The sequence below is a fragment of the Myotis lucifugus genome, unplaced genomic scaffold (assembly GCF_000147115.1).
Source record: "Myotis lucifugus unplaced genomic scaffold, Myoluc2.0 scaffold_778, whole genome shotgun sequence".
NCBI lineage: Eukaryota > Metazoa > Chordata > Mammalia > Chiroptera > Vespertilionidae > Myotis > Myotis lucifugus.
This window is the reverse complement of record NW_005871826.1, coordinates 175,299-194,236: the sequence shown is the minus strand read 5'-3', so window position 1 is coordinate 194,236 and position 18,938 is coordinate 175,299. Positions and strand designations below refer to the sequence as shown.

At 56.9% G+C, this 18,938-nt stretch overlaps 2 protein-coding genes and 1 long non-coding RNA gene across 7 annotated transcripts; 1 reads left to right on the top strand and 2 right to left on the bottom strand.

Annotated features, from left to right (window-relative positions):
- The first annotated feature begins 275 nt into the window (after positions 1-275).
- LOC102433439 (5-hydroxyisourate hydrolase-like) lies at positions 276-2,845 on the top strand. 2 transcript variants are annotated; one of them, XM_023747003.1, is made up of 5 exons: positions 276-410; positions 880-1,019; positions 1,431-1,533; positions 1,944-2,069; positions 2,580-2,845. In XM_023747003.1, exons 2-5 carry the CDS (start codon positions 889-891, stop codon positions 2,667-2,669), a joined length of 450 nt encoding a protein of 149 aa, XP_023602771.1. In that variant the 5' UTR covers positions 276-410; positions 880-888; the 3' UTR covers positions 2,670-2,845. The 2 variants fall into 2 exon arrangements, with proteins under 2 accessions (XP_023602771.1, XP_006106234.3); XM_006106172.3 differs by lacking the exons at positions 276-410; positions 1,431-1,533 and adding an exon at positions 417-564 and having other exon boundaries at positions 1,944-2,079.
- A 142-nt stretch (positions 2,846-2,987) lies between these two features.
- Positions 2,988-15,651, bottom strand: GAS8 (growth arrest specific 8). 4 transcript variants are annotated; one of them, XM_006106171.3, is made up of 11 exons: positions 15,547-15,651; positions 14,007-14,084; positions 12,087-12,284; positions 11,550-11,756; positions 9,803-9,855; positions 9,029-9,236; positions 8,365-8,532; positions 7,941-8,027; positions 6,606-6,815; positions 4,458-4,523; positions 2,988-3,241 (listed from the first exon to the last, which is right to left on the bottom strand). In XM_006106171.3, the coding sequence occupies exons 1-11, from the start codon at positions 15,547-15,549 to the stop codon at positions 3,092-3,094; spliced, it is 1,428 nt and encodes a 475-aa protein (XP_006106233.1). In that variant the 5' UTR covers positions 15,550-15,651; the 3' UTR covers positions 2,988-3,091. The 4 variants fall into 4 exon arrangements, with proteins under 4 accessions (XP_006106233.1, XP_023602767.1, XP_023602768.1 ...); XM_023746999.1 differs by lacking the exon at positions 15,547-15,651 and adding an exon at positions 13,750-13,813; XM_023747000.1 differs by lacking the exons at positions 12,087-12,284; positions 14,007-14,084; positions 15,547-15,651 and having other exon boundaries at positions 9,029-9,234; positions 9,812-9,855; positions 11,550-11,566.
- A 44-nt stretch (positions 15,652-15,695) lies between these two features.
- Positions 15,696-18,761, bottom strand: LOC111823963. The gene is made up of 3 exons (XR_002827075.1): positions 18,663-18,761; positions 17,984-18,131; positions 15,696-15,905 (listed from the first exon to the last, which is right to left on the bottom strand). It is a non-coding gene; the product is annotated as an uncharacterized LOC111823963 (long non-coding RNA).
- Positions 18,762-18,938: the final 177 nt, after the last annotated feature.

Genomic DNA, 18,938 nt, shown 5'->3' with positions numbered 1-18,938 from the left:
AGTAAAAATATATATATGTTAAAAATATACTGAATGCCCCAGAAGCTAAAAAATCCGCGTTATTTCTGGGACTCCTGGTGGGGGTCCGGCTCGTGAGCCACCTCCAGGCCCAGAGCTAGCGGCCCCTGCGGATCTCGGAGGAACCACCCTCCCCCGTCACCCGCCCCGCCCCGCCCCGCCCCGCCCCGCCCCGCCCCGCCCCGCCCGTTCCCTCCGTCGCCGCCCATCCCGGCAAGTCCCCTGGATTTCACTTCCGGTGGGAGTCGCCTCCGCAGCCCGCAGGTCTGTGCGCCCCAATGGCCCGACTGGGCCCCTCCCCAGCGAAGTCCCTGGGGCCCTAGTGGTGGCACCGAGATGGACCTCCCCCCACAACCCGCCCCGTTGGGTCCGAAACTCGGCTCCCGGTCCAGGGAGGTGACAGCGGGACCGGGCGGCCAGGGAGGTGCCCTCAGGTGGAGGCGGGAGCGGGTGACCTCAGCTCGCGCGGTGTCCCGTCTACGGGGCATGAGCTCGGGGTCCGCCCCGCGGCTGCGCGCGCTCCAGCGACACCTGGGCTCCCGGGAGGTAGGGCCGGTTCCCGTCCCTTCGTCCCTTCGTCCCTTCGTCCCTTCGTCCGGGGCTCCGACCTGGAAGCCGGGGACACTGAGCTGGGAGAACAGGGAGCACACGGCAGTGGAGGGTGGAGGGGAGGGCCCCAGTGGGCACGGATGGGGGACAGGTCAGCGTGGTTGACGGACTGCACTTCAGTGTGTCCCCACCACAGCCTCCTGATCCCCACCCCAGGGACACTTGGGATCTCCGCCCCCAGGCTGTTTAACTGCTACCTCCTTGAGGCTGGTGTGGACACAAGGCTTGTCCTGTCCCTCTCTCCTGGCCCAGGGCAGAGGCATGGAGCCAGTCAGCAGCCCGCTGACCACACATGTGCTGGACACTGCCTCAGGGCTCCCTGCCCAGGGCCTCTGCCTCTGTCTGTCGAGGCTCGAGGACCACGGCCAGCAGTGGACAGAACTGAGGAGAAGGTAGGTTTGGGGTAGGACTGAGTCCAGAGCTTCTCCCTCAGCACAGGGCCCCCCCCAAGGCCCCCACGGCCCCTGGTGACTCCTGGAGCCTCTCCCGTCAGGGTCAGGGGTCAGGCTCGGCTGGGTAAGGCCTGAGGAGGAATTGGGAAGGCTCCCCTGTCACCAGACAGCACTTTCTCCTCTTCTATTCTCACTGCAGCCTAATGGCCCTCCCACACCTGGCAGCTGCTCTCCGTGGCCCTGGCTTCTGCCCCACGTCAGCTCTGCTGGGGAGGCCCGGCCCAGGCTGGCATGTCTGCACTTGGTGGTCCTGTGGGCAGGGAGCAGACTCTTCTGGAGGTGGTAGTGGGAGCTGGGCCCCTAAAGTTCAGGGCCTGAGGGTGTGGAGCTTGTCCCTTCCCCCTCACAAAGGCTGCGGGCCCAGGTCCCATCTGAAGGTCAGCTGTGGTCTTGGAAGAGCACATGGAGTCCCCTGGGGGGTCACAGGACCCATTCCCAACGCCCACAAGTGCTGGTGAGTGATGCTCTCTGTGGCCGCAGTGCACGCTCACCGGCCTGCACAGCTGGGGACACGGAGACAGGAACAGGAACTGACCCAGAAAGCCACACACGCAGACGACATGACTCACCCAGGTTACAAAACAATAGGAATCATAGAACCCATCTTACATTTTTTCCGTTTATAAATAAGCATACTTAAAAATAGACAGTATCTGGAAAAATATAGGTCAAATGAAGTGATGATTGCTCCAGGGGTAGATTGTGGGAGGTTTCCCCCTGTCCTGCTTCTCTGTGCTGTGCAACAGCTGTTCCCGAGCCCAGGCACCAGAGTCTCCCAAGTCAGGCTGCAGGGACGTCTGAGGCTGCCAGGTGTGGAGACCCAGACAGCCAGGCAGGGGTGCACCTCCTCCCCTCTCCCCCCAGCTACACCGACCCCGATGGACGCTGCCCTGGGCTCCTGCTGCCAGGCCAGATGAAGGCGGGCACCTACAAGCTGACCTTCGACACCGAGGGTTACTGGAAGAAGAGGGGGCAGGACAGCTTCTACCCGTACGTGGAGGTGAGGGCCGCAGGCTGGCATGGAGGTGGAGGCCTGGGATTCACCATGACCCCGAGATCCTGCAGGAGGCAAGCCCCGCCCCCTCGCCCAGGGCAGGGGCAGGCAGTGGGTTCACCTGCTTTGAACTCCCAGGAGAAAGGTGTCCCTGCCCTGGGCCTGGTCAGGCTGTGGGGGGCAGGGTCGAGGGTGACTCAGCCCCTGTGGACACAGGTGTTGAACAAGCCCTGCCCAATTCACTGGGCCTAATCTTGCTGCCTCCCCCTTCACCTGACCCGATTTCAGGGTGGACCCCTTGGGAAGCTCGGCAGGCCCAGGGGCCCTCAAGCCAAGAGCTGTATCTAGAGCAGATTCAGCCTTGTCAACAGCCTTGGTCTCCAGGTCACCATCAGGCGCTGGCTGGTCTGGGGCTCCCTGGGAAGCAGCCCTCGGCCCACAGTCCGGCTTCTCCCTGGGAGCACTGGGTCAGGCCCTGGCTCCCTCCTGGTGCCTTCTGTTCTCAGGTCGTTTTCACCATCACAAACGAATCCCACAAGTTCCACGTCCCCCTGCTGCTGAGCCCATGGTCCTACACCACCTACCGAGGGAGCTGACCACCAGCTGGCCCGAGAGCACCAACGCCCTCACTGTAGCCTGAGCCGCCCCCAGCCCTGCACAGGGCTCCATGTTCCTCATGGGGCCTCAGGTCCCACTTCCTGGGGGAGGTTCTGGCCCCCAATTCCTAGTGGCACTGTGACGTGGGCACCAATAAAGTCATGTGGCACCTGCAGGCTGCTGCGTCACTGGGCAGAGCCGCGCTGGTGCTGCCCAGCCTGAGGCGTGTGTAGGGGGCGGGGGGACAGCTGGGAGGGAAACAGACTGGCCATGGCCCTGGCGCTGCTTCTGCCACAGTCGTCACCAGGACACGCAGCAAACATGAAAGCCTTCATTTGCTGACCCAACAAATCAAAAAAACACACCTGCTGTCCGTGGGTGTAAAAGGGGGTGTCCTGCAGGGAGAAGTCCTGGGTGGGGGCTATGTTGGGGTGCTCACAAGTCCCGCTGGGCCCTGGCCCAGCGTCTGCCCAACCACGGCCGTCTCCAGGGGCTTGAAGCCCACGTTGTCCAGAGGGATCCCGAAGGCCAGGAGCTTCGCCTCGTAGGTGCGCAGCAGGTCGCTGTGGGCCTGTGGGGACAGCGCATGTTGGGAGGGGCCAGGAGCCCAGCAAGGGCTCCCCCCCGGGCAAGGGCAATGCCAAGGCTAGCCCTCACTTAGGACACCCAGCTCTGTGGAGGGCGGGAAGGAGGGACCACAAAGAAGACTGATGGGGAGCACAGGTGACCCCCACGTCCCAGAAGAGCTCAGGTATGGGCAACAGTGCTGCCCGGGCCATGGACATGGTTCTGTCCCCACTGGAAACCAGGCGTCTTTAAAAGGGGGAATGTCCTCGGAGGCTGTAGGGTCTGAAGAGGTGATGCCTGAGAAATGCTTGGAGCGTGGCTGACTCAGAACGAACACTGCAGAGGGCACAGTACCCTCACCATCCTCACACCCAGTGCAGGGACTGGGGTCAAGAGTTAGAGGTGAACTGAGTGGAGCTCCAGAGAGAACTGGGGGCTGGGCCTGGCTCTGCCCTTTCGTGGGGCACAGGCCTCCTGACACCAGATACAACTTGTGCAAATCCTCCCCAGAGCTGCACAGGCCAGTAGTTGCCACCGATTTTGTGTGTACAAGTTTCAGGTGCGGGGCATCAGAGAGGGTCGATGGCAGTGAGGCTGCAGGGTCGAGGAAGGCCCAGCACTGAGCGCTTCATCTTGAGCTCCACACCCGGGGGTTTTCATGTAACAGAAGCAGCGAGAAAAAGGACTCTCTGGGCACTTCTGAGTCCCCGTTAGGGTGCCCCCATGTTCAGGGCGTCCCCAGGCAGGTTTTTGTTCTGCATGACCACAGACAAAAGCAAAAATCCTTTGGGGTATCCCCAGACCCGGGGCCGCGTGGTGCAGGCCCCAGGCTGTTGGGTTTCATGGCAAAGTCAACAATCCGGGGGGGGGGGGGGGGGGGGGTCCAAACAGGCCTCAGCGCCAATGCGCGCTTTGGGCACAGAAATGGTGTACAGCGCTCACTGGACTCACAGAGGAGAAAGGGTAGACCTGTGCCTGCTCCCCGCATCGCCCCAGAGGCCAGGAGGGTGGGAGAGTGAGGGTCAGACGGACGGGGATGTGGGGGTCGGGAAGAGCTGCTGGAAGAGCCGAGCCCCCTCCTTTCCCAGAGGCTGGCCCTGGAGGAACACCCAGGCAGGCGGGGCTGCCCTAAGCCATAGGCAGCTGGACCCTCAGGCTAAGGTAGGAATCGCAGGGTCCTGGGTGGGGGCGTGCACTAAGGCAGGCGGGGCTCCTCATACCTTGCAGACCCGGGCCAGCTCGTACTGTAGGTCCTTGATGGTGCTGTTCTTCGATTCCAGAACGTCCTGAGGAGAGAAATGCAGGCCTGAGTTTGAGACCTGTCTTTGGGCCAAGACAGACTGGGCAGCCATAGGTCTGGCATCTGGGGCTCTAACGGTGACGCCAGATGTCCAGGGAATAGTGGCCTGGCCCCATTCCTGTGTGTCGAAGAAAGGGAGCAGCACCTGCCCCTGGAAGGAGATGGGTGCTGAGAAGTGAGAGGCGCAGGCCTGGTGGGTTCCAACCAGGACAGCCAAGAGCTGACCCACACCCACCCTGGCCACTGGTGCAGCTGCAGGGACCCTCGTGGGTGAGACTGTTTTTTATCCCCTCATCACATCACTGGTGCTCCACAGGGACAGGGGCACACAGTCAGAGGTGAGCCCCAGACCCAGGACCCCAGTGCTGCCTACCCAGACAAGGCCCTTCCTATGTGCCTGCCCTGCCCCAGGCCCCCTGCCCCAAGCCGGTCCCAGGGGACACGGGTCCCACGGGCACTGTGGCCCACTGAGCCAGGACACAGGAACAACCTCACCTTGGCGTCCCCAGCCCCTCCCCAGTCGTGACAAGTCCATCCTGCTCAGCCTTTCCTGCAGATCCCTGTGGGCTCTTGGATCCAGTCTATCCTCCCCAGAACCTTCCATAGTACTCCCCAGCCCCAAACTTCAGGGACACAGCTGACAGCTTCAGAATCGCCCGCCCCCCCCCCCCAAGCTGGCAGTACCAAGTGCCAGCTGCAGGCCCAGGGGCAGGCTGGGTGCGGGGAGCGGCTGCAATGCTTTACCTACAGATGTGACCTGACAGGCTCAGCCTCTGGGCCTCGGGGTGGTGTGAGCCAAAGGGGTTCATGTTGGATGGAGCACTGGCCTGCACACCGAATGGTCTCGGGTTCGGTTCCCAGTCAGAGCACATACCCAGGTTGTGAGTTTGATCCCTGGCCCTGGTTGGGGTGTGTGCAGGAGGCAACCGATCGATGTGTCTCTCTCACATGGATGTTTCTCTCTCTGTGTCTCTCCCCCTCCCTTCCACTCTCTCTAAAAATCAGTAGAAAAATATCGTCAGGTGAGGATTAACAAAAAATGAATATAATAAAAATACATAAAAAGTAAATAATATTTTTTCAATGCTGCCTATGCTACTGCTCAGGATAACACACACCCGCACCCGGATGGTGAGGAGGCCTTAAACCGATGCCCAGGTCTCTTTCTCCATGAAGACCCCGTCCAGCCTGGAGGGATCTGCCTCTGGGACAGGCCTCTGGGTGGAGACATGCAGGCAGCTGCACACCGGGATCTGTCTCCCAGGTCCCGGCCTGGCAGTAGCAGGTTGCCCAGTTGGCTGGGAGCTGAGCATCAGCCACACTCCCCTGGCAGCACCAAGACCCCTTAGCTCACATCACCAATTCTGTTTGTGACAACCCCACTCCCAAAATCAGGTCATGGAGCAGAGGGACAAGGCCCATCCCCAGGTGAGAGAGGGCCTACAGGTGCTATGGGGCTCCGCCTGCGAGGCAGGAGCGACCCTGACGCCTCAGCTGACCTGCTGGCCTGAGGGCACAGAGGTCTCACCTGCCTTGACTACTGCTGCACCCGGTGCCGGGGCCATCCCAGCACAGAGGGGTGCCATGAATAACTGGATTCAGGTCAACAGATGCTCTAGCCTCTGCCCAGACATAACTCCCTCCCTCCGGGAAGCCCTCCCAGCACCCACCACGGAGGCTCAGCCCTGCCTAACTGCCCAGCTGGGACACAGCTTAGCGGCTTCCCTGCGAGTACAGGAGACTCAGCTGCCCCCAGGCCTATGTCTGAGTCGGCTGCCAGATGCCCAAGAGCTCAGGCCCACAAGTTCCAGAGCAGTTGAGACCTAGAGCCTCATAGGCTAAGCTGAACCCATCCTAAGAAGTAGTAGCAGTGAGCTGAGGTCTGAGTGAGAGAGTGTGGGGAGCCCCTCCCCAGGACTAATGATGTTAACTGGAATGATGCAGGCTGCACATGCTTGGGGTGTCAACAGGAGAGAAGTGACCCCCAGCCAGAGGCCCTGCAGGCCACCTGCCAGGGCAGGAGCATGGGCACCGTCCAGCTGCCACCCGGAGCCCATCTGGGACCTACCTCCAGCTTGTGGGACAACAGGGTCAGGGTGGCAGGATCCAGGTTGGAGGCTGTCAGCACCTCATTGAGCTGCAGCTCCTTCTTCTCCATGGCAGCACTGAGGGCCTGCAGCTTGCGCTCCAGGAGCAGGTTCTTGAAGCCTGTCTTCTGCTGCACCTCCAGGATGGCCGCCGTGAACTTGCTGTAGAGCTCATCCCGCTCCCGCTGCACCTGAAGGGACGGCTCCGCTGGGCCATCTCGCTGGCAAGAAGCCCTCCCACTTCTGCCCCTGGGCCAGAACACACCTTTCACTGTGCCGTCTGCACCGGGCCCACCCACAGCCAGGGAAACCTGTGGCGTCTACACTGCCTGCACCCCCACTCTCTGCGACAGAAGTAAAGGTGTGCAGCTGTACACACCATGGGAGGCAGGAGGAGACGCCAGTGGACCTGAACCTGGCCCATGGTGTGCCCTGCTCTGGCCCATGGCACACCCTGCACTAACAAACAGGGCACAGGTGGGAATGCTCTGCCCTGGGCAGACCCCGGACACTGCAAGGAGGACCTCTCAGGCTCATGGAAATCTAAGAAAAGCACACTCAACAAGACATTCTCCGCCAATTATACATCAGCAGAGTGGAAGCTGATGCAGCAGGAAATGGCCCCTTGGGCACTTTGGGTGAGATCACCCCTGTGGACAGCCCTCTGGGCAGACTCTATCTGAAATCTGAATGCAAGCCTTCCACCACCAGGAACTGACTTTCCTAGGGAGGGTCCCACAGGTGCACAAGATGAGCTGACACTAGAGGACGAGCAAGGGCGTCCCTTGGGGCACCAGCTGCATATGGAGGCACTTGCGGGGGGCAGGGGGGCACGGGCAACACCAGAATGAGCGGCTATGCAGGTGCAATCTGGAAGCCGCAGGACAGACCTGCGAGATGGAAGGTGCTGTGTCTAAGGCAGGAATCCCACCCACGCTGGACACACAGGAGGAGCTGGGAGGAGACTCGGAAGCTGTTACCACTCGTGAGGATCAGTGCTGAGCAGCAGGGGAACCCTCTTTTTCTTACTGAGACTCAGGGCTCCGTGACGTCCTTCCAATGAGCACATACTAATCTGGTACTAGATTCATGGATGTAGAGGAAAAAGACGCTGGCTGGAGAGGCCAGGCTGCCTCTGTGTGTTTCAGCAGTGAGCCGAGGGGACAGGTGGGCAAACTGCTCCCACCAGGGATCTGCTCTGTGTGAGACCCAGGCCTCCCCCAGACCTGCCCCGGGCTTCCTCGAAGGCTGCGTAGGGTGAGGAGCAGCAACAGGACCTCCTGGAACCGGTCCTGGCTGGGCTGCTGGCTGCTCACCTGGATAAACCGCTGCTCCAGCACCTCGTGCTCCCACTGCAGGCTCTTGAGCTCTTTCTCTAAAACTTTCAAACGTGCCTTTGTGCCCTGCAGAGAGAAGAGGGTGGGGCACAGAAGGCACTCAGGATTCAGGCATGCACACAAGGAGGCTCCTGGAGATGGCAAGGCCAGGAATACTCGCCAGGAAGAACTGGCTCAAAGATACAAGTGGCTCATCCCCACCAGGGCGGTAATGGGCACCAGCTCTACATCCCCCCTCCTCCTCCTCCCCGCCCCCCCGCATCTCCAGTCACAGAAAATAGAGATTCAGACGCCCTCCTGCCCTAAGGGCCAAGCCCTGCACAGGCCCCAGGAGGCATCTCATGGATGTCCCTTCTCTCCTGAGCCCAGGAGCCAAGGGGGAGGTAAAGGCGATGACACTCACAACCAGGATCTGCTTGTCCCTTTCGTGGTCGCCCAGTTTCTTCTGCATCTCGCTCATCTCCTCCCGAGCCTTCTGCAGCGGGTCCGCCAGGCGCCGGTTCTGCGCAGACACCTCCAGCATCTCCTTCTCGAGGTGCTCCTCCTTCTTCCGCATGTCTTCCATCTGCTCCTGTGGGCACAGTCGTGTGCAGGAGGGCTCAGCAGGCAGTGCCAGGGCTGCGAGCTCACCTGCCACAGGCAAGTCCTGCTGCTGTGGGCACACAGGCCAACGAGACCTGTTTTATGTACAAACACACACCTACTCTGAATGTTCTAGGAATGAGGTTTCATGAGATCACGCTTTGTTCAGTGCGCCATGAAGGGCATTCTGCTTTGTGGAAACCCCATCCCTGCCAGCACCTGGGTGGCAATGACACCTGCCCATGACTCTAAGCTAGGCTCCGACCACAGTCCTGCCTGAGCCTTTACTCTCAGAACAGACACTGCCCTACTCGTTCTCCTGCCCGACATTAGGGCAACAGCCTGTTTTCAGCTACAGGAATAGGGAGGTTACATTCCCTGTGAGTTTCAATCAAGGACAGGGAAGGGCATTATCAGGAAGAGTTTCCTAAGGGAGAGTGCGTCTGGGGCCAAGAGCGGCGTGTGGCCCCGCGCGGCCCCAGCACCTTGAGGGAGTTGATGAGGGCCAGGTTGTTGAGGGTGATGTCGTTGTAGTAGTTCTTCATGTCTGTGAACGCCTCCTCGTGCCGCTGCATCAGCGTGCTGATCTGGCCGTTCTTCCGCTCCTCCACTTCGTGGATCTCCGTCTTTCTCCGCAGGTCGAGCTCATCCCTAAGCATCTTCATCTTCTTGTCATACTTGGCCTCAATTTCTGAAAGGCAGCAGCACACACAGCAGCTGAGCAGAGAGCAGCCAGCAGTGCCAATGCTGCGCATGCTCACCTGCCACAGGACAGGGTGGGCTTCCCTGGGTTTTCCTGCTGAAGCTCAGAGGGCGCGTGAGGCACACACCACGCGTGCTGTCCTCCGGGCACTGCGATTCCACCCCTGCAGGGGCTCCCGATAGCTACGCCTCAGCCCATCCCGTGGTCACGAGCCATGACCCGTGAGCCATCCATTCACAACACAGGGCTGTGTGACTCACACTACAGGCCGCCTCAGGCCAGGAGCCATGGAAAGACTAAGAACAGTGCCCACGAGACTGAATGACTACCCTGCTCCGAGCCACCACTACTGACAGGAGTGGGGAAGTGGGTGGTGACCACAGCCTCCCCCAACTGACATAGAAAACTCGGTTCTGGGATGCTGAGAGGCCCGTCAGCCTTAAAATGAGCGCATTCTCTCTCCTCGCAGGTCCCTGTGAGGTGAGCCCGGGGGGAGTCGGGCTCTGCTGTGATGGCGCCGCCGGAAGACGACACTGACCTCGCACTTGCCTCTCAACGCACTTGCCTCTCAAAGTCGTTGCGCAGCTTGGTGATCTCCTCCGTGTGTTTCTGCAAAGGGGACAGACAGAGAAGCCGCTCGGCAAACCCTCTGCTGCTCTGGCGGGTCCCGGCGCTCCCGGCGCACACACCGCGCTCCCGGCGCACACACCACGTCCAGAACAACGTGGTTTTGGTAACTTCCACATTTCAAAACTCACTTGGCTAAAGTCAGCTCTGAGCCTGAGAAAATGTTCTCAGAGATTCTAAGGACGGACAGCAGCCGGCGGCCCCTTGCTGGCCTGCCTGCGGGTGGAGCCATGGCCGCACTGTCCAGACCTGCAGGCTCCCCCAGGTGGCTATTGTACACAATTCTGAATATAAAATGGTAATTATTTTTATAGCAGTATTTTTACACAAAAGGGAACTCTGACCACATAACTAATCTGTATACAGGCCTTGGGTAGGCAGACAGCCTCCCGTCACTGAATTCATTGGAAACCAGCCTGTGTCAGGAGAGATCAGACCATTCGTTTTTATTTATGTATTTATTTAATCCTCACTCAAGGATATTTTTTCCCCATTGATTTTTAGAGAGTGGAAGGGACGGGAGAGACAGAGAGAAACATTGATATGAGAGAGACACTGACTGGTTGCCTCTAGCATGGCTGGGGATCGAGCCTACAACCGAGGTACATGCCCTTGAACCAGAATCAAACCCTTGACCCTTCAGTCTGCAGGTCGACACTCTAACCATTTAAACAAACCGGCTGGGGCCATTCTTGGGGTCCAACTCTTTCACACACTCGGCCTTGGCTGCAAACTCTGCCGTTTCGGTGTTTTCCAGATCCAGTGGAGCCTGGCTCCCTTCACAGGAGACAAACGTGCTGACAAAGTCTTCTCAACCTGCCGCCGGAGGAGCCTCTGAAAACCAAGGTCAGATGCACTCTCTCTGCCCAAATCCCCACAGGCCCGGCTCAGCCAGGGCCCGCGCCCGGCCTCCCCGTGGTTTCCGAGGCCGATGAGCTAGGACCTACTTGCTCCTCTGGCCTTCATGCGGCTCATCCCCTACCTCTTCTCCTGGCCTGGTCCCCACAGCCTGGATCAGACCTTACTGCCTTTACCCAAATGTCACCTTCTCAGGGAGCCATTCCCAGAACTCCATGTAGGAAAATGCAACCCACTCTCATTCCCATTGCCCACTCACTCTGTCCTTCCTTATAGCCAAGGGATGTGCTGTGCGGATCTGACACATGATTTTGCCTTCTCTGTTGTGTGTAGTTTCTCCTTTGCAGACCATGTGCCACACGTGGAAAGGCATTTTATCAGTCCTCCCAGAGATCAGAACGGGGCCTGGCACCTTCCGGGCACCCCCACCATCCTCGCTCAGAACTGACCAAAAGCTCTCAAAAGGCAGTCAGGTGCCCATGAGCCCAGCTTGTATGACAAGCTGCCGTGTGCCTGTGGCCTGGGGTGCTGGACACCTCAATGACTGTGTGTGTCCCAATGCACCTGACGGACAGCCTGGGAGCGCAGCTGGGTGTCAGGTCTCAGAAGCACATGCAGAGGAACCCTGACTGGTTTTCCTCATGTCCATTTGTTGCTCAAGTCGGAGACAGAATTCTGTACTTGACACCAAAGTGGATCTGCCTAGCTGCACGCTTTTAAAAAATATTTCAATTAATTGCCAAAATGCGGGAGTTTTTAAACAGAACATGTGAATTCCCAGTTGCTGTTCAACACCAGCTGCCCATGGGTGTACCCACCAGCCGCAGGTTCTTCACCACCACCTCGTTGGCCAGCTCCTGCTCCTTGAGCTCCACCTTCAGTGCCCGCATGTCCTTTCGCAGCGTGCCCTCCTGCGTGCGGTGCTCCTTCTGGGCCAGCTTCATGGCCACGGTGCCCTCAGCCTTCATCTCCGTCAGGTTGTTCTGATGCTCGTACAGCAGGTGCTTCACCTTCTGCTTGTAGACCTGTGGGCGGGAGAACGACCACTCGATTACCGGCGCGCACACACACACACACACACACACACCTGCACACACACATACACACACACACACACACACACACACCTGCACATGCATGCTCACCGGCCCGCAGGCACACACATTTTACAAAAAATACCTTTAGGTTCCCAGGGTGAAAGACACAAACAAAGGGCTGTAACCCCAGAACAAGGAGATGAAATGCTGAAAGACACAAACAAAGGGCTGTAACCCCAGAACAAGGAGATGAAATGCCGCTCACCCTAACAACATCGCAGCAGTGACCCCAGCGGGACAGGCGGACGCCCCACTCACCTTGATCTCCACCTGGTGCCGCTCCTCGGCCTCCTCCATCTCCCGGTCCTTGTTCCGCAGCTCAGCCTTCTTCTCCTCCAGCTGCCTCCGGGTGATCTCCCAGAAGGTGTGGATCTTGTCCCGCTCCAGCTGGAAGTAGTTGCGCTCCTCCCGCTCTCGGTCCAGCTCCTCACGGATGCGGCCGATGTGCCCCTCCACCTGCAGGCCGAGCAGAGACTGTGAAGGACCCAGCGGGGCCCACCCACCCGAGGGACACATGGGAGGAGAAAGGCAAGCAAGAGGGAGGGGCCACTCTCCTCTAAAAATCCTGAAGAGCTGAAAGGAGGTAAAACAGTGCATCTGACTCAGGCCTCCACAGAAGACAACATCCCCATGTCATGGCCTTCAGTGCCACTCAGAGTATAACAAGGCTCCCACCTACTGTGACTGTCTCACAGGTTAGATCTTGCCATGACTCAATAAACACATTTCTTAGAAACATGCACATTTCCAGCTTCTCTTAAAAAAATCAGAAAATAGCCCAGCAGGTGTGGCTCAGTGGTTGAGCGTCGACCAATGAACCAGAAGGTCAGTTTGATTCCAGGTCAAGGTACATGCCCCAGGTTGCAGGCTCAATCCCACTGCAGACGTGCAGGAGGCAGCCAATTGATGATTCTCTCTCTCCTGTCCCTCCACCTTCCTCTCCGAAATCAATAAAAGTATATATTAAAAAATTAGAAAATAGCCCCGGAGTTGGACGCACAAAAGGTGGCTGTTCAGGGGCCTGTCTGCAGCTGCCTGGCTCTCATTGCCACCTGGACCCTGGACCCTGGGCCTGGCACCAGACGCTGCCGAGGTGTCCATGCCACTGCAGACACACCACCGCAGGCCAGGGCTATCTCCACAGGGACTGGAAGTACACGGGGGGTAAGAAACAGCTCAACCGCTGGGGCGATGCAGTGTGCAGCCAGTGCTCTCTCCAGAACACAGACTGGCCCCACCACCCTCTGCTTCCACTGGTTTCCCTGCAGGGACAGTTCTCACTTAATGTCACCAACGGGTTCTGAAGCTGTGAGGACAAATGACGTGTAAAGAGACCAATGTGACCACTGGCTCAGTGACACAAGAGCTAAGTCCCCTGGCGTCTCATCAACGTTGTAACGCTACGTTATTTAAGGACCGGCTGTAAACACAGTCCCTCTTACCATCAACGGCCCTGGCTCCACATCCAGCTTCAGCTCATAGGACTGTTAGTCTCCTTTGCATTTATTTTTATCTTAAAACTATGCAAAGACAGTCAGGGCTCTGACAGCAACACCAGTTGACACAGAGCCCGCAGGTCCGTGGCAGATGCACACAGGCAGTCCCGTCGTCAGAACACGGAGGCTGGAGTGGGCACCAGTTTACTCTCATGGTTTGCCATGTGCTGCAGTTCCCAGGGGCCTTTTAATTAAAATTGTAATCACACAGTTTGTTATCTAGCCCCTGCCTTCATCAGCAAGGACACGTGGACACAATAATTGCTAAAGTTTCATGGTAAATAAACAAGAAGACTATAATGCATGTACTATGAAAACAGCTCCGTAGCATCAGACGCATGAAGGGGTAAAACTGAAAGGGAATACAAAAAAAAATGAAAAATGGCTTTTATACCAGAAACAAACATTTGCTTCCAAATTCTTACCATCCTATAAAAAAGTTCTTCAATACTGTGCCTGAGAGCTTTGGCGCTGACGGGGATGATGGAGCTGGGGAAGGATATGCTGTCAGAACTGCAGGAGCCAGAATGGGGGAGGCGAGCACAGAGCAGAAGGCAGGATGAGGGGTGCACTGGTCTGACAGAGGTTCATGCAGACAAACAGCCAGAGGGATGAGACGGAACAGCACCCACCCACCCACTCCACCCAGGACTGGACCAATGCACAGGGCCAGCCTGCTCACCTGCTCCTTGGTCATGTCCTCCGGAGCAAGACCGTCCACAACTGGGGTGCCTTTGCCCTTCCCTTTCTTTTTGGGCGCCTGTGGTTAAAAGAGAGGCTGGGTAAGGGAGGGAGGCTTTGGGTAATGGCTTCCCTCTCAGGTTGGCTCAGATCCCCTCCTGGGCATTTGGAGGGGTGAGGAGCACCTGACTGGAGCCTCCCTCTCCTGCTCACGGTCTGGTGCCCACCCCCTGCAGCACGTCACTCCACCCTAAGCTCCCACCCTAACCACACGCACATTCTCTGCTGACACCTTTGGAGCAGCAAGAAGGAGAAATCTTCCTTTTCAGAAAAGAACATTTTTTTCCCCTCAGAGATTCAGGGAAGGAAACTGGACCAAATTCACTCCTTAATACACGGCAGAGACTGCCTTGGTGTGGATGCAAACTGTACTTGGCCTCAAAAGGGAGAACCCCAATACCAGGGTCAGATGTGACCGCGTTGGCTATCATGTTTGGTAACCACCACAGAGAAACACGAAAGAAACTTCCGATATTTGTTGGCAGAAATGCCTCGATAGCAATGATCAGGATGATAATATGAGACTGTCTTTGTTCCAAATACGAAACTCCTCAGAGAACCTGGTCTGGGGAAGACAGCAGACAGCACCCACCCACCGTGGGGGCCCTACATGGTTCACCACGGGACCTGCTCAGCCGTCACGCCTCCTGTACCAGCTTTGACAGATGACAGAACCTTCCGGCCCACTCCCTTCCTGAGCAGACACTGAATTTCCAAGTCCTTATCCTCTGCCCTCACTTCTCTCCACTGTCTGTGGCCCACACTTTTGTGTGTCTATATGTGTCTGTAACACTTTTTGTGTCTATATCTCTCTGATTACAAAAAAATTATGTGGAAGTCTTATAAACATAGAGAAAAAAAAAAAGAATATCCTATCCCTAAAGCTAGTAATAAGTAGAAGTATTTTGGTGGCCTTCATCCAGTTGATATTCAAACACCCATCCACTGACACCTTCCCTCCTAAAGTGTTAATTAATCCCTTTACTCCAAGAAGTCCGCTACAGCCAAATGCAGCGGCTCCGCACCGAGTCTCCTCTCCACCAGCTACCTGCCCCGTGCATCTGCCTGGGAACTGCGCTACTGACAACTCCTCTATGGGGTGGGGTGGCGGTGGGGACAGCGGACGGCCCTGTCACATGAGAGAGACAGATGAGGTCTGACTGCTCCCAGCCTCTCCGAGGAACCAGCCGTTCTGCACCGCTGGCCCTGCCCTGGGCGTCCATGAAGATGGACATCCTGCCCAGGACCCCTTGCTGTACAGGGACCTGCAACCGCCCTGGCGCCCTGGGTTCTCCAACCCGGAGACTGGAGGTCCTAGGTTATCCCCTGCGCCCCACTGTCCTGTTTGGGGACACGTGTGCCCCAGGCCCCTGGGAGAGCCCAAGGCTATGACGGGCTGAGCCTTCCGCCCCAGGTAGGGCATCGCTCGGGGTCTCTGCGCGCAGGGCCGGCTCCCGGGGCCAGCTCCGCGTCGTCCTCACCATGGTTCCAGGCGTCCGGACCCGCAGCGACCACCGCGACCGCCGCGACCCGCAGACAAAAGCTCACACTCCGCAGAGGCTGCGCTGTCTCCCAGCAACCGCTGGGCGGTCTCGCGAGAAGTATCGAAGATCCTCGCGAGACTCCGCACGCAGCCACAAGCCCTGGCAACGGTGGGAGCGCGTCCCTACCAACGCGCGCTGGGCCCAGTCCAGGGTTGCGGAAGTCGGGTAGGTTTTGACGGCAGCTGGGCATCATCCACACTCGTGATCTCCCCCACAGCGAAACGCGTTTCTGTTGCTGGATATACGTGTACACTGCCGCCCTCGCCCGCTGTTTGGTCCACTTTAACCTACAATGCCTAGAAAAGCACATATCGGTGCTTGATAAAAATGCCTTTAATGAAGGAGGGAGGGAGGAATTATCCAAATTAGATTCCAAATTTGGGCTGAGACTCTGCCCGTGAGCCTGACCTCACCCTGTCCACCTTTGAAGATTCCTTCCCTGCTGGTCTGGTGAGGATGCAAAATAGCCAGGTTTCCACAAACCATCTGAATAAGAAAATGTAAGGAAGCTCCAAAGTTTAGAAATCACCAAGTGTCCCCTTCACAGAAGTAAAGGCTTCTTCTACTCAGCCTGAAGAAGCCTCTTCTGTAGCACCCTGCCCCCCCCCCCACCCCCCTGCTCGTGAGGAAAAACTAGAAACTCTGCCAGAAGACTCCAGATGGGCAGAAAAAGTGAGATATCCATTCCTTTCCTAACCATGTTACAGTTTCCGAAGGAATTTCCGATGCTGACGCTGCACTGTTACCTGCATGTATCACCCAGAAGGCTGAGTGTTTGTCATAAGCTGGTGCCCATCTTTACACGCCATTTATGGTCTTTATTTCCTATACTCTCAATTTAGCATCCTCCTAACTCATGGCTTGGCAGCAGGGTTTTTCATCTGTTTGGGGATAAAGAGTCCACAATCTTCCCCTGCAGAGTTGCATCAGGAACACAGGGTGAGCCATGCAGAAAGGCTTGGCTCTGTCTGTCGCTGCCATGGAGGGAGACGCTTTCTTGCTCCCTGGACTTCAGACACCACCCAGTGTCAGGGATCTGAGAACCACAGTGATGAACTGGAGGGGCTTCGTGTTTGCACAGCCAAGCCCTGATTGTGCTTGGAGTGGAGCAGCCGGTTGAAAGGGCTGCATTGACCTAGCTTGCACTGAGCTGTGATTTATTTATAGCAGGCCCTGAGGCCTTTGTGAGATCTGGTCCTGCCACTGTGCCTGGGCAGCCAAGGCCCCTGTGCCAGACACCACTGGCCTGATAGGATCCTCTGCCCCCAAGGCCAGGCCTCCTTGAGGGAATTATCAGGCAAAACAATGCAGCTGGGTAACACAGCGCAGTGATTATTATTAATTAGCATTTACTTTACAGACCCATATGCTAGGTGCCTCATGCTGACTGTATTTTCCTTTAGAAGTCTGGCTCAGAGTTCCTGGATTAAATAAATACATTAACAATAATTCCTTTCAGTAAAAAGGGCAAGAATAGGAAGGTTAGCTCAGGATAACCAGACAGGGTGTTCATTTGTCACATCAGCATGGATTGCACAGATGAATAGTTCACGGAGTCCCAGAGAGAACAGGGGGGAGGGGATTGGGAAGAGATTAACCAAAGATCTTATATGTATATATACATTACCTATGAACACAGACAATAGAGTGGTGAAGGCCTGGGGTGGGGTGGGAACCAGGTGGAGGGGGCAATAAGGGGAAAGGGGGGGGGCATCTGTAATACTCTCAATAATAAAGATTTTTTTAAAGGGTTAAAAAAACAAGATCAGTCAAGAGCTGGTAATCACTGAATCGTGTGATGGGTACATGCTGGATAATTGTGTTATTCTCTCTACTTTGGTTTGAAAATGTTCTTAATAAAAAGTTAAAAGCCCTGGCTGGTTGCTCAGTGGTTAGAGCGTAGCCCGAGAACCAAAGCTGAGCCACGGGTGGTGGTGTGGTCATGGGTACGTGCCTGGGAGGCAACCAATTGATGTCTCTCTCTCTCTCTCTCTCCTCTCTTCTCCTCCTCCCTCCCTTCCACTCTCTGAAATCGATGGAAAAATATCCTCCAGTGAAGACTAACCAAAAAAAGGAAAAAAGTTAAAAATATATACTGGCCTCTGGAGGCCTTTGAAAAGACTCTCTCTGTATACATTTATTCATCTCTCAAGCAGGAATTATTATGCACTTACTGTTACAGTGACTGTGGCTGCATAACAAGTTACACCCAAAACACAGTGGCTTAATATAGTGACATATCTGTTTTGCTCATGAATCTGCCACTCAGCAAGGACTACATGGAGAGAGTTCAGCTCCTGGCTCCACATACCATCCCACAGGGGATGGGCTCCAAGGAAACACGTGGCCTCCCGAGTGGCTTGGGCTTCCTCACCGGGTGGCTGGGGTCCTCCTTCTGACCCAGCCTTGGAAGCCACAGAGCATCCTGCAGAGGCATGCTACTGGCCAGAGCAGTCCCACAGCTGGCCCGGCTTCACGCAGGAGGAGTAAGATGGGAAGAGTCTTGATTGGAGTAGGAGGTTCTAGAAGACGTGTGGAATGGAAAATATTGCCTGGACCATTCTGAGAAAACGCAATCTGCCACCCCAGCTGACTTTGAGCAACCAATGCCCACACCACCACCCGTGGCTCAGCTTTGTACCTGAGAGGCCAAATTCTCTGCTTCTTGGGGGGCACAGAGACAAGTCAGTGGCTGACAAACTATAAGGGTTAGTTCCAGTGGGTCATTAAATCGTTGCAAAGGGTTTTTAACAGCCTGGATCACTGACTGCCAGTGTCTCCAAGGCCTTGGGCTCTGGGCGACAGGAGCTGGGCTGTGCAGTGAGGTTTTGGGGAGCTGGAGTTGCATGCACGGCCCTGCCTTTGAGTGGGTGATTTGCCTGGAAGCCCCAAGTTTAGACCCACCTCCCTCCTCTGAGAGCCTTTTCCGCTCTCAGCTGGGAACAACCCCTTTCTCCCCAAAGCTTTTCTTTGGTTTGGTTTGTTTTTGTAAAAGTACAGACCTTGGGCTTGGATTCGGGCCCCTGGCTTTGCAGTCTTGTCAGGTTACTCACCCTCTCCGCTGAGTTTTTTCCCCTGAAAAGCGAGGGTGCCGTGTTCTTAGGTCACTGGGAGAGTTAATGAGATGCTGTGTCCCAAGGGCTTGTGTGAGGTCCCGGCGCCGCAGACTGCGTTTGGAGGTGGGACTTGAGCGAACCAATCTCTGCTTTCAGCGAGCCGGCCTGCCTCCATCCCCGGGAGCACCCCCGCCCCCCCCCCCGCCCGGGGAAAGGAAGGCTCGTTATTTACCCATACAAAAACAAGGACAGGTGCAGGGTTTGGAGGGTAGG